Source organism: Branchiostoma floridae, unplaced genomic scaffold (genome assembly GCF_000003815.2).
Source record: "Branchiostoma floridae strain S238N-H82 unplaced genomic scaffold, Bfl_VNyyK Sc7u5tJ_1189, whole genome shotgun sequence".
In the NCBI taxonomy this organism is placed as follows: Eukaryota; Metazoa; Chordata; class Leptocardii; order Amphioxiformes; family Branchiostomatidae; genus Branchiostoma; species Branchiostoma floridae.
This window is the reverse complement of record NW_023365633.1, coordinates 1,256-14,559: the sequence shown is the minus strand read 5'-3', so window position 1 is coordinate 14,559 and position 13,304 is coordinate 1,256. Positions and strand designations below refer to the sequence as shown.

Here is a 13,304-nt window from a genome sequence, read left to right as displayed (position 1 = left end):
TCAGCAGTCAAGTGCAAAAGAGCAGGTAGTGCGCGTGCTTCAGACTACAGGAATGACGAGGCACAGCGTACAAACCACGTAACGTCTCCCTATTCTTTTACATGGCTGATGTTATCACAGACATACTACTGGCAGTGCAGTACTACAACAACGGGGATTTCCACTGGTTTGGCTGGACGCTGGTGTTTATGATGGCATCACCCTCCGGTCTAGGGACAACAGACCCCCAGGGAAATTCTACAGGTCCCCTGAGGTAGACCCTGTACGATAGATATCAGATATCATTGACTCCGATAGATATTATTAGCTCACTGTGGAATGAAAATCTTTGTATGGCGAATACATCACGGACTTCAATAGACTTATCATATTTCAACTTTTCCCCTTTCCACAAACTGCCCTTTTCTCCTACCTGTTTGCTTGTTGATGAGACACCTCAAATGACTTCTCGAAAAGGCCTTAAGGTGGTGTGTCCATACTTTAAAGCAACGCTGTGCCAAGTTTTACCAGACAAAACGCACAGGTTTCTTGTGTCGCGTGCAGTAAGAATAGCACCTGTTGTAACTCACATTTCTTCAGCTGAAAACAGGACAGCAGCAGGCGATCGTGCTATAAAGACGGATCGTTCGAAAGGTGTCCAAAGTGCGAATGGCGTATGTGGTGACTGAAGCCCTAGGCCTCTGATGGCGTTGCACTAGCTAGTGTGACCGTACCTTGTACCTCTTATGATTCTCTAATCTTTGGTCATGGGGGCAGGTTTGCACAATAAATCATCTATTATCACAATGGGTTGAGGGGCACTCCTCCACATGCCTTGTACAACTTACTTACTAACTTGTACATGAGAAGGTCCACTCTTCTACCTGGCCAGAATGGCTAAGGTTATGTTTTGGGCTTGTGAGTCTGTGTGTCTGTCTGTCTGTCTGTGTGTTAACAGCATAACTCAAGAAGTCTTGAATGGATCCCGATAATATTTGGTAGGTGGGTAGGGGTCGGGAAAACGAAGGTCAAGTTCGATAATGGGTCCCCTAGCGGCTTGCTAAGGTACTGCAGCAGAACCTCAATATTTGATATCTTCTGTTCTGGACATGCTGTGATCATGATTTTTGAGTGGTAGATAGCCCTTGAGGCAGAGAGTAAGTGCTGTGAGTTTGGGCCCCCTAGCGGCTTTTTTGGAACTGCAGGCGCCGGTTTCCTTTCAAACTTTGGACGAGAATAACTCTACAACGTGTTGACGGATCGTCATGATTTTTGGTATGTAGATAAATTGAGTGATGACTTACATAATAGTATACTAATTATGCAAATCAACAGCTAATTTGCATAATTAATGAGGAAAATTTATAAATCCACTGCATTCCATGATAGGACTTTCAAACTTGTCACATATGTAGCTGGGAAGGAGAGAAATGTTGATAGATATCAATTATGCAAATCATGGCCTCATTTGCATAATTAATGAGAAAATATGAACATGTTGACGGATCATCATGTTTTTTGGTATGTAGGTAGCGTAAATGAAGACCTACATAATGAGATACCAATTATGCAAATCAACAGCTAATTTGCATAATTAATGAGGATATTTTATAAATTCACTACATTCCATGATAGGACTTTAAAACTTGTCACATATGTAGCTGAGAAAGAGAGAAATGTCAATACATATCTATCATGCAAATGATGATCTCATTTGCATGATTAATGAGAAAATATGAACGTGTTGACGGATCGTCATGATTTTTGGCATGTAGATAGCCTAAGTGAAGACTTATGATACTTATTATGCAAATTAACAGCTAATTTGTATAATTGGTTAGGAAAAGTTCATAAATCCACTGCATTCTATTATAGTACTTTCATCAAAGTTGTCACATATGTAACTGAGAAAGAGGGAAGAGAGTAAGAGGTGTATTTAAAGACTTTGAAAGAGAATAAGTCAAGAATGGATCAAAGGATCATCATGATTTTCGGGATGCTGATAGCTTAAGTAACGCTTGATACAATTTGATATCAATAAATTGTAACTTGGGATCTAATTTGCTTAATCAATGCCGAAATTTTATAAACCAACTCTAAGCATATAATTATAAAGAAAATGAAATGAGTAACGCATTTGTCTACAGACATCATTCTACATAAGAAACCTGGTTTATTTGGCAAAGGTATGTGTTCGTGGAACTCTAGTTTTTAATGAATTTACGTCGACAATGTAAACGTTACACCAAACTTAAATACTTAATCCTTCTAGATTTAGAATCGTTTTTATCTAAGAAAAATAAAGCTCGTTAAGTATTGAAATCGGCCTTGCAAATTAACTACTGAGATTGTAAAGAATATCTATTGCGCACTAGAAAAGGACAAAATCACTAAATACGAGTTTAAAACTTATGGATGACGGTATCTCAATCATCTGTCATCGGCCTCTCTTAAGAGACGTTTTGCAGTTGGAGAATTTCTCGATAGATGACGTATTCGAAATTTTCGTTACAGCAACCCGTGACGTCAGCTTCAGACAATCAACACGCCCACATAAGTAAGACTAATCAAGACTTGTTTGTCACAATCCGTTGCGTAACGGCCACACAGAGCTCGCATCTGGGAGGCACAACTGCAACAAGAAGACTGTTCTTCATGACTACATTGCCCAGTAAGAAAGTGCCAACTTAACTTATATTGACCCACTTCAAAGGTAAGTTTGGACAGACCTTAAGGTAAGTGTTTTCAGAAATCATTATGCGAATCACTGATGAAGGCTGATTAAAAAGACGGTGAGAAAAGATTATTCTTCCATGACAATGTGTCAAAAAGAGCTTTACTTTCAAATGACTGACCTACCCGACGAAATCCCTGTCATGCGTTGATCATGTTGGTCACAAATTCCGCTTGAGAAGAAAGGTGGGTAATGGCTCTTTCCCGATGGGCAAAGGGCTGTACTTATTGTTATAATAAATCTTTATTGCAAATTCATGCCCGAGGGCTAATTGCAATAAAGATTTATTGTTATATTTTAGTCGAAGTGAAAATAATCACTTTATGTTTTTTGAACACAAAGCAAAAAACTGCTGGGCATGGAATAAAACAAAAGTTGAATGGAATCAAAGTCGGAATATACGTGTCCAAACGAACCACAACTTAGTGTGAAAACACTAAAGATTGCGTTAATGCTTGAAAACACATCCAACTCTTGCTAAGGTGGCACTTATTAGTTTTCTGGTTTTGCTTTATTTACCGCTTCATTTTCTCTGATGAGAAAAGTGACAACATTATGATATAATCACACAATCAACAGTCATATCGAGAGTTGAAGAGAGTCATTGTCTTTTTTATTGTTGCAGTTGTTCTATTAAAAACATATATATAACATTCTAGTAAAAATTCACTGTTTGAAATGAGTTGTTGGTGTAATTTTGGTCTATCACAGAATGCCGGTCTCCCCTTTTCTCGCGAGATCTCTCCGTTATTTTCCCGCAAGATCCGACGGCCAAGAAATAATACAGATGTGGAAAGTACAAATGGCGTCATGAAAATATCTGTGAAAACAAAATGGAGCAAACAACCTCCTCATTCATATGAAAACAGCTAGCTTCAGACAATCAACACAACCCGATCAGTAAGACTGACTGAAGTTGCCGACTTTATTTATTCATCAATCTTTTAGGTGGTCCCTTCAGTTTTAGAAAAACAGAAATCGCATCTTCTCCTAAGAGGCCCCACCTTGTTACCCTCTGTGTACAACTTCAAAACGATACAACTCACTCAAACTTATATTGAAGACACCAAGCGCGTCTAGCTCTGCATGACTAACAGTCAAGTAGATACAAAAGTCCCAACACGAGATTTTGTTAAGAATGAGCTTCACTTTTTTCCTTTTTTGTTCTTGTAACTCTGATTGACGGTAAGTAAAATAAATATATTATATTATTAAGTAAATTATGTAATTCATGTTTTTCTTGATCTGATTGACGCGGACATGTCTCTGGTCAATCAAATATAGAAGTCGTTATTTTTCTACTTACTTTTCTTACAATCAGTTTAGCATTGGTAATATTTCATGTCTTGGATCATGGAGTGGTGGGACTTTGATGCACTGTGGACTGTGTTTATTTATTAATTGCGTCTTGTTATGTGGCGCTGTTAAAATAAGTTTCTATAACTTGGGTGCCACGCCATATTGTCCTTGTTATTGTTGTGTGTTCATATATGAAGCATAAACCGCGCTCTTAAAAATGTTAATATATGGCTTTGTTGCTCTGTGCAGATTTTTTTTGTTTTTGTACAATTCCGTGCCGCAACCATATGATTAAATTCTGGTCTTTTATCTAGTCATAGTACTATATGATAGTAGCATTTGTACAGGTTGTCCATACTACTTTTGAATTTTAGTTGTATGTAGTTGTTACACTAATTCTGTTAGTTCAATTTGGGTTCATACTAAAATGTATTCTAGTGAATGCTCAACGAAACAAGAGTTCGGAGACCTCATACCTCCATGAAATATTCTGATTATGCAAACGGATTGCACATCTGCATAATTTATGCTTGGTTATATACACCTTTTAATAACTTACACAGGTCACAATATTGACAATCCAATCATTTACTACATGTTTTTAGACAAATTAGGACACCTTAACATTAACTATGCAAATGCGGGACTTATTTGTATAATTGGTATCTGCTACTCTTCCACCTGCCACAAATTACATATGTTACATGTTTTAGAGTCCTATAATGGAAAATACCGGAAATATAGATTTTTCTCATTAAGTATGCAAATTAAGTCAACATTTGCATAATTTGCAATTCATTATTTACATCTCTACCAAACATACCTACATGCTAAATGTCATAGAAATCCATCGTTCCTATGTTCCGATATGCTCCATGGAAGATTTTTGACAAAAGTGCCCCTGCAGTTCGAGACCAAACCTTTATAACCTCTTCCTTACGTCACAACAGGGCTCTAGCCAGCGTCCGTTTTTCCGTCAATTGACGGAAATTTCCTGCGTGTGACGGAAAAATTTTAAAACCAATCCGTCAACCTTGACGGACAAAAGCTCTTGGTGGAAGCTACAGGCGGCTTGGGGACGCCGTCCACGGCCGTGAAAGCCACACGCTGTTTGTTTTGCTATTTTTATGATTGTTGACAATGTGTGTCGGCACTCTTTCGCGTACAATAATCTCATTAAAAACCCGTTTTTCAAGGTCTCAGTTCAGTCTCTCTAACTCATGGAATAGTGTTTTCGCGGCAATGGAAATTGGCTGACGGAAAAAATTTCGAGCTGGCTAGAACCCTGCGTCACAAGCTATCTGCCACCAAGAAATCAAGACCATGGCATGTTCAGGTCAAAAGATACAAAAAAAATCATAGTTCTGCTGCAGCACCAAGGTTTCAAACCAGGGGCCCAAATCGACCTTGACATTTTTCTTCCGAACACCTACCCACATACCAAAAATCATTACAATTCACGAAGAGGTTCTAAAGTTTTGCTGACTTCAAATATCCTGACACATAGACAGATACACAAATAGACACACAGACACACTAATAGACACACAGACAGACACACAAAAGACATCATTTTTCATGGAGGTAATAAAGTCATATAAGAGGATAAAGGATTCCCCTCAGCATGAGAAGCAACCGGGCCATTTGGACCCAATAAAAACAAAATCCTACATGTAACGCTAGTTAACCTTTATCCGCGGGGTTACCTATATCCGTATTTCCTTTATCTTCAAAGACATACAAATGTAGGGGAATCAAGTCGACGGACGGTGGTTTCAAAGTTTGTCTGTACGACTGTATTCCTTAAAACCCTTTTTCAAAAGCAACGGAAATAGGTTACCCGCGGAAAAATCATTATTCAATACCATAGCAACCAAACGGTCCGTATGAAACTGTTACTAATGTCTACAGATTGACTTCTTGCTTTGCTTAGGTTGCCGGGACACCATGGGGAGAAAGCTGCGACACCTGCTGATGTTCCTTCTCATTACCATGAAGGAACCCAACCTGCAAGTAGATGGCTGGTGGTTATCAACTCCTAAAGCCGCTGACTGCAAATGCGCACCGTCCACCGACCTCAGCTGCAAACCGTCACCACGCTGCGATTGCCATGGCCTGGGCCTCATCAGCATCCCTAAAAACCTTCCCAAATCCATCTGCCGCTTAGATTTGTACAATAACCAGATAAGAAAGATTAAGCCTGGTGCATTTCCAAACCTACCCCGGCTGCAAAAGTTGTACCTCAAACGAAACCAAATAAAAATATTTCAGATATGTGTATTTGCAAATCTACCCCAGCTAGAAAAGCTGGACCTATCTTTTAACCAGATAACAATAATTCAGTCGAGTGCCTCTGAGAATCTGATTAACCTTAAACAGTTGTACCTGAGCTCCAACCAGCTAACAATTATTCAACCAAGTGCATTTTCAAATCTACCCCGGCTACAATTGTTGAACCTGTCCAACAACAAGATAAGAAATATTCAACCTGGGACATTTGCAAATCTACCTCGGCTAGAAAATTTGATTTTGTCCGCAATCAACATGACAATGATTCAGCCTGGTGTATTTTCAAATCTACCAAGGCTACAAGGATTGTGCCTGTCCAACAACGAGATAACAATGATTCAGCCTGGTACATTTGCAAACCTACCACGGCTAGGAAAGTTGGTCCTTAGCGACAACCAGATGAGGATAATTTCACTTGGCTTGCTTGCAAATCTACCCCGGCTCCAATTGCTGTTCCTGTCCGACAACCAGATAACAAAGATTCAGCCTGGTACATTTGCAAATCTAACCAGGCTAGAAAAGTTGAATCTGGCTTCCAACCAGATAACAAAGATTAAGCCTGGTACGTTTGCAAATCTATCCCGGCTAGAAGAGTTGAATCTGGCTGTCAACCAGATAACAATGATTCAGGAAGGTGCATATCCCACAAAACTCCACCGCTTGGACCTGAGGAGAAACAAGATGTCCACGATTCCTCCCTTAGTTTACGATTTGTTGAAATCTATTCCTCGCATAAAACTCGACGGGAACCCCTGGCAGTGTGACTGTAGGATGCTTCCCTTCAGGCTAAATATCACTGACTTTCCTTCAGTTAAAGACCAGATATTCTGTGCCCAACCCTCCAAATTCCGGCATCAGAAGCTTGCAGATATCAATCCTGAAGAATTGATTTGTGAAGAGCCAACCGAATCAATGCTCCATGTTGAAGGCCGAGTTAGCTTTATAAATTGTAATAATTGCACACCAGGCGGCTCAGTGGCAGACCCTGCAGACAAAACAAGAACAACGCTAACTTCATCTCTTGCAACCACTCCAGAAAATGCAGAAAACAGCAGTTCCCATGCTAATGTCAAAGTAAGCTCTACCAACTGTTACAATGGCACAACAGCCGACTCAGTGATCTTAATGGTAGGATTTTACTCTACAGTAGGTACTGCAGAAAAAGCAAGCAAAACAAGAGTAACGCTAAATTCATCACCTGCAACCACTCCAGAAAAAAACGATAGCAGCAGTTCCCTTAAATCTGCCCCCAGTTTCCCCATACCTGTGCTCATTGGTTCTATCAGCGGTTCATTAGCTGGCTTTGTCTTTATTGGTACCATCATTGTCACAATCTGGTTCAACAGGAAAACTAAGAATCCCCCTTCAAACCCTTCAGGCCCAAATTCTAACATCGCTTTGAGTAACCTTAATACGACAGCTACTGTAGTGACCAGTGGCCATGGACAGACAGGGCGGGGCCAGTCTCAGGCCATCACTGAATCCAACACTAACACCGTAGGTACTGTAGTGACCAGTGGGCATAATCAGACAGGGCAGGGCCAGTCTCAGGCTATCGCTGATGAGCAGTCAGTTGGTACCCTGTACATGAAGCCAGAAGATGTCCTGTATGAGATGCCGGTAGATTCACATCCAAGACAGCCTACTGAAGAAACGTCCCTAGCACCACCCAAAAGTAAATCACGTCTTAAAGACAAGCCTAATTACCTCCCTTCTCCCCATGGTGATGATGATGATGATGATTGTGTGTATGTGCAGCCAGATGGTGCCCTATATATGACACCAGAAGATGTTCTGTATGAGATGCCTGCAAACAGTCAGTACAATCAGCCAGTAGGCACTAATGACAACCTGCACTACTACCAACCTCAAACAGAGGACACACCTTTACCCACTGATGCTGGTGGCTATATCATCGTAGCACCCAGAAATTTGAAAGGCTATTGAATTTTAGTCATTTCAAGAGTTGGAAATCATGACCATGGGTTTTACCTGAATTTCGATAAGATTCACCAATTGTGAATGGATGGATTTCATTTAACTCTTTTAATGCTTGAAGTAAATTGACTATTATGCTGAGTATAAATAACTTGTATTGGCGATCATTATGATATCACTTCAAAAAAAGGAGAAAAACCACCACAATGGCTCCACCCCTTAGGCATTGCCAAAATGGTGTACAGAACAGCAAATCGTCCAAATCACCCTCTTCTTTGACTTTGAAATTGACTTAAGGATACTATGGTATCGGTACCCGTTTCTATAACATCTTTTTGCAATCTACTTCATACACATAAATTACGAATTTTGAAACTCTTGACAGGGATTGCAACGTTTACACGCTAAGCATGGGTTTGCACAGCCGGTTGGAAGCAAGTAATAACAGCAATTAGACTTGTCAAACACCATTGTGATTCTGATGGCTACACCGCATGCGACTGTTCTTATACCCCTGTCACATTATATACGACCTTCGGACGTACTTTGCGATCGCTGGAAGGTTGGCCAATTTTAAGATCTTCAGAGGGTCTTGCGTATTTTTCGCCCCCAAGTGTCCCTGTTACATATAAGCGAAGCTCGTACGATCGCCAGTGAATAAATCTATGATAATGAACCTCCCATGACCTCTTGCCCGCGGAGAAGGTAACACAAAACGTTCCTCACAAAAAGGCAAGAGATCAATAGATGTTTATTCCTTTGTTATCGGAATCTTTTAACCAGATAATGGAATGCGCGGGCACACTAGAAATGACGAAAGAAAGTGTGTCACTTGTAAGCCAGCCTACATACTACCACAGGGGCCACAATGTCAGAATTACCCTCACATTTAAAGAAATTCAATATTTGCAAACAAACGTAGGTCGGGAGTAAGACAGGCGTTTGCCATCCGATTTGCACGATCTGCACGCGACTTGGTAACGAGCTCTGCGAACTCAGAGATCACCGGACACTTGTCGCTTATGTTAAGAACATGTTTCACTGCACCGCGACCATCATACGACCCCTGAAAATCGCCGGCGATCCCGAAAAATTGCGGGATGATCGTCTTACGAAAATGTCATTTAGGGCTCGCACAATCGTCGTCTGGTCGATTTTCACCTTATGTGACAGGGGTATTACGACCTCTCTCTCACAGACATTAATCCCCTGCGTTAGTCTGTCGCCATTTCCAATTATTCCACTTCGAACTTTCTCAGCATGTCCGCAAGGACACGTTTTACCACTTCCACAGAAGTAAAACTCCATTTATTCTTCCATAATCCACTTCTCAGGAAGAATACACTTTTATGGAGTTCCTCACGAATTTTTCCCTTATGGGCACAGCCTTAAACTTAAAAGTCTAAATTGAACAAGCATTTGTCATCAAATCCAGTGCAGTAACCCCAAATATTATGAGTGGCCCTCATGAACCTTGTTCCTTTGTAATGAATTTAACACAAACCCACGATGGAGTAGGGGTCTTAAAGTTGTATGATTTTGTTAAACACTTAAGTTATTTTCCTATCTTTGATATAATTGTTTATAATGTAACTGATTCCCTACTAGGTTTTATAACAGACACTGCTGTTTGTGCAGTTTTTATAAAGATAAAACCGCCTTGGTTTGGTTTTGTGGATATGAATTAGAGGTAAGGAGTTGGATCACAGTAGCAAGTCCTTAACATTCAGTACCGTACAGTATTCTGAGGATCATCTGTAGTAGAGATGGATATATGGTCCATTGTAAGTTCCTGCACGGACCAAAGTTTTCAGGGGTCCATCTTCGCCGTTACAGTGCCTGGTCTGGTCTGGTTGTCTTTCATAATCATAGTAACAGTCTCTTAACGATCACGGCAACATAACTTTTATGATTATAGCAACAGAACGAAAAGTATGATATCAAAGGCAACAAAACACTAAAAATTGCAAAAATATATCATGAGCACCATTTGTGTACATTATTGATCATTTCATTTTATTGATATGAATAGTTTTATCATCGTTCACACAAACAGCCCGACCGGGTTCCGGTTTGGCAATGTGACCCTAGCATTAATAAGTTAATAAACCGTAAACAAGTTATTGAGGAAAAATCTTAATTTTTACAATATTCAGCAGGAGAAACGTATCGAGCTGAACAAAGTAGACGGTTGTTCTTGGTTTGTCATAGATTATGTCATGGTTAGTTACAAATTTTGAAACTTTTCATTGGAAAATTCTGTAACAAAATGCTAACTGTAAGAGCAATCATGTAAAAAATTATCACTGCATGGTATCTTAAGATTTTTTCTTTTTACTGATAAGAATTGTTTGATTTCGTTCGCACAAATAGCCCACCGGGTCCCGGTTTGGAAATGTCACGATCATAGCAATATCAATAAACAAGTCACTGTAAACAAGTAGTTGAGAACAGTGTTTGTAATATTTAGAAGGAAAAATTACCGAGCTGAACAAAATAGACGTTCGTTTCTGGCTTGGCATAGATTGTGCATGCGTTAGGAGAAATCATTGGAAAATTCTGTAACAAAATGCTAACTGTAAAAGTAATCATGCAATATATCAAACCTATCATTACATGTTAGAATACAAACCACTTGGTGTCTTAACTTTCTATTCTACGAGGGGCGTGCAATAAGTAATGGTCCTGACCCACTTCCAGTTGTCTGATCTAAATGAAATTTTGTATGTGTAATAATTCATATCTCTATGGGTTATGTTGCAAAAGACAGCTCTGAACTAATTGTGGTTTCTGATTTACTGGTGTTTGAACTTAGTCAGGTGCGAAATGGACCAGGTGTGAAATGGAACCAGTTGAGTGTCGCGCAGTGATCCGGTTTTTGTATTTGAAAGGACGCACACCAAAGAAGACTTTTGATGAAATAAATGAAACTTATGGTGATGATGCCCCATCATATGACCTTGTAAAACGCTGGCATCCTGAATTCAAACGTGGCTGGAAGTCTGTGGAAACAGCTCCCAGACCTGGTCGTCCCTCTTGTGCCATTGATGAGGCATCAGTTGGAGGACCAACCTGGGGTGTCCTACAAAATCGGTGTCCAGAGCTGCATCAAACGATGGGAGAAATGCATAACTCTGGGTGATTCCTATGAAGAGAAAGACTAATAACTGTGCCAAGTTTCATTAATCTCCTGCTATGGGAAATGGGTCAGGACCATTACTAATTGCACGCCCCTCGTATTGTTCAAACTTTTATAAGTGACACTGTTACAGTATCTTATGACTGAATTGACCCTAATAATGAAATGCGGAGACATTCATGTTGGTCAATCATCTGAACCTTTAGAAACGGTAGACAACAGGTCGGAGAGATGGTTGAAATGACCAGTCTCAGCAAACACTGACAGTTCTGAAGATGTCAAATCCACTGTGAATGGTGTTAACGTGGACTGCTAGCGGCTGGGGGTGGCAATGCAGCTCATTTAACAGCTGCAACACGTGAAACGCCCCGAGAGTCTGCCCTCACATCTTTCTTCATCGCCTGATATTGGAAACGATCTAAACCTTCTATTAATTCTTAAGTATTAAATAAAAAGATTCTATAAGAAAAGATAAGTAAAGAATGGATATAAATGTGTAAAATTTGTGAAAGCCCTATTTGAATGGATGACCATTTTTTAATAACTTGAACTATTTGTATTTGTTCAGTGGTTAAAGCCTCAGACACTGCTGTAATACTGATCTTCCAGTTGAGAATTATCTCTGGACCAACTTATAAAATTGGCGTTTCAAACCTTTTTTTATGTCTGTAATGTGCATAACAGTTATCTGGATGCTCTTCTGATGCTGCATTATCGGGTCACCTCATGGATATACATGTATTGTAATTTGTACTTTTAGGGGAATGATACCTTTTACCTAAAGTCTCTACAGTGTGGCCAAATGTGTTTATTTCTTATGTTTTTGTTTTCCTTGGCCTGGTGCCTGTTGTAAACATTAATTAAAAGTAAAATATTTTATAAGTGACACTGTTACAGTATCTTATGACTGAATTGACCCTAACAATGAAAAGCGGAGACATGCATGTCGGCCAATCATCTGAACCTTCAGAAACAGTAGACAACAGGTCAGAGAGACGGTTAAAATATCCGATCTCAGCAAACACTGACAGTTCTGAAGATGTCAAATCCACTGTGAACGGTGTTAACGAGGACCCCTAACGGCTGGGGGTGCCAATGCAGCTCGTTCTGTCTAATTTGTGAATTCAAAATAAAATTTGTGGTGAAACGTCCCCGCCCTGAGAGGCTGTCCTTCCATCTTCCTTCATCACCAGATATTGAAAAAGAATTACATGTCAACCTTCTATCAAAATTTTTTTTTAGAAAAAAATTCTATAAGAATGTCTGTAAAGAATGGATGGAAATGTGTAGAATGTGTGAAAGCCATATTTGAATGAATGAGGAAGTGACATCATTGAACACATCACGGTCATCCTGATTTCAAATTTATTTATCAATTAAATCATGCATTGACATCAGGCTGTCTATGTGTTATACCAGGCATTAACTTGAAGGTAGACTGCTGTTAATATGATTTCTTATGTTTAATGAATGAATGAAGACCTTTATTGCACATTTAATTATGTTGTGGTGTTTATTGCACATTTCATTATATGTATACCATGGTGTATGGTATTTTGTGTAAAATGCTTGTTTGATATGATAGATGATCAACTTAGAAATATAACTTAGCCATGGGTTAAAGCCTCAGACACTGCTGTAATACTGATCTTCCAGTTGAGAATTTAATCTCTGAACCAACTTATAAAATTGGCGCTTCAAACTTCCTTATGTCTGTAATGTGCATAACAGTTATCTGGATGCTCTTCTGATGCTGCATTATCGGGTCACCTGATGGATATATTGTACAGAATCTGATGTAATTTTTATTTTAGGGGAATGATACCTTTTACCTATAGTCTCTACAGTCCGGCCACACATGTTTATTTGTTATGTTTTAGTTTTCCTTGGCCTGGTGCCTGTTGCAAACATTGAGTAAAATAAAGA

General features: G+C 39.5%; 1 protein-coding gene across 1 annotated transcript in view; it reads left to right on the top strand.

The window, feature by feature from the left end:
- Nucleotides 1–5,959: 5,959 nt before the first annotated feature.
- LOC118407292 (leucine-rich repeat-containing protein 15-like) overlaps nt 5,960–13,304 on the top strand; it is a gene marked incomplete at its 3' end in the record, with an annotated part of 8,582 nt that continues 1,237 nt past the window's right edge. Inside the window, exons 1-2 of the mRNA XM_035807749.1 lie at nt 5,960–6,935; nt 7,680–7,798. Coding sequence (XP_035663642.1) covers nt 5,960–6,935; nt 7,680–7,798 — 1,095 coding nt within the window. The remainder of the gene's footprint in view (nt 6,936–7,679; nt 7,799–13,304) is intronic.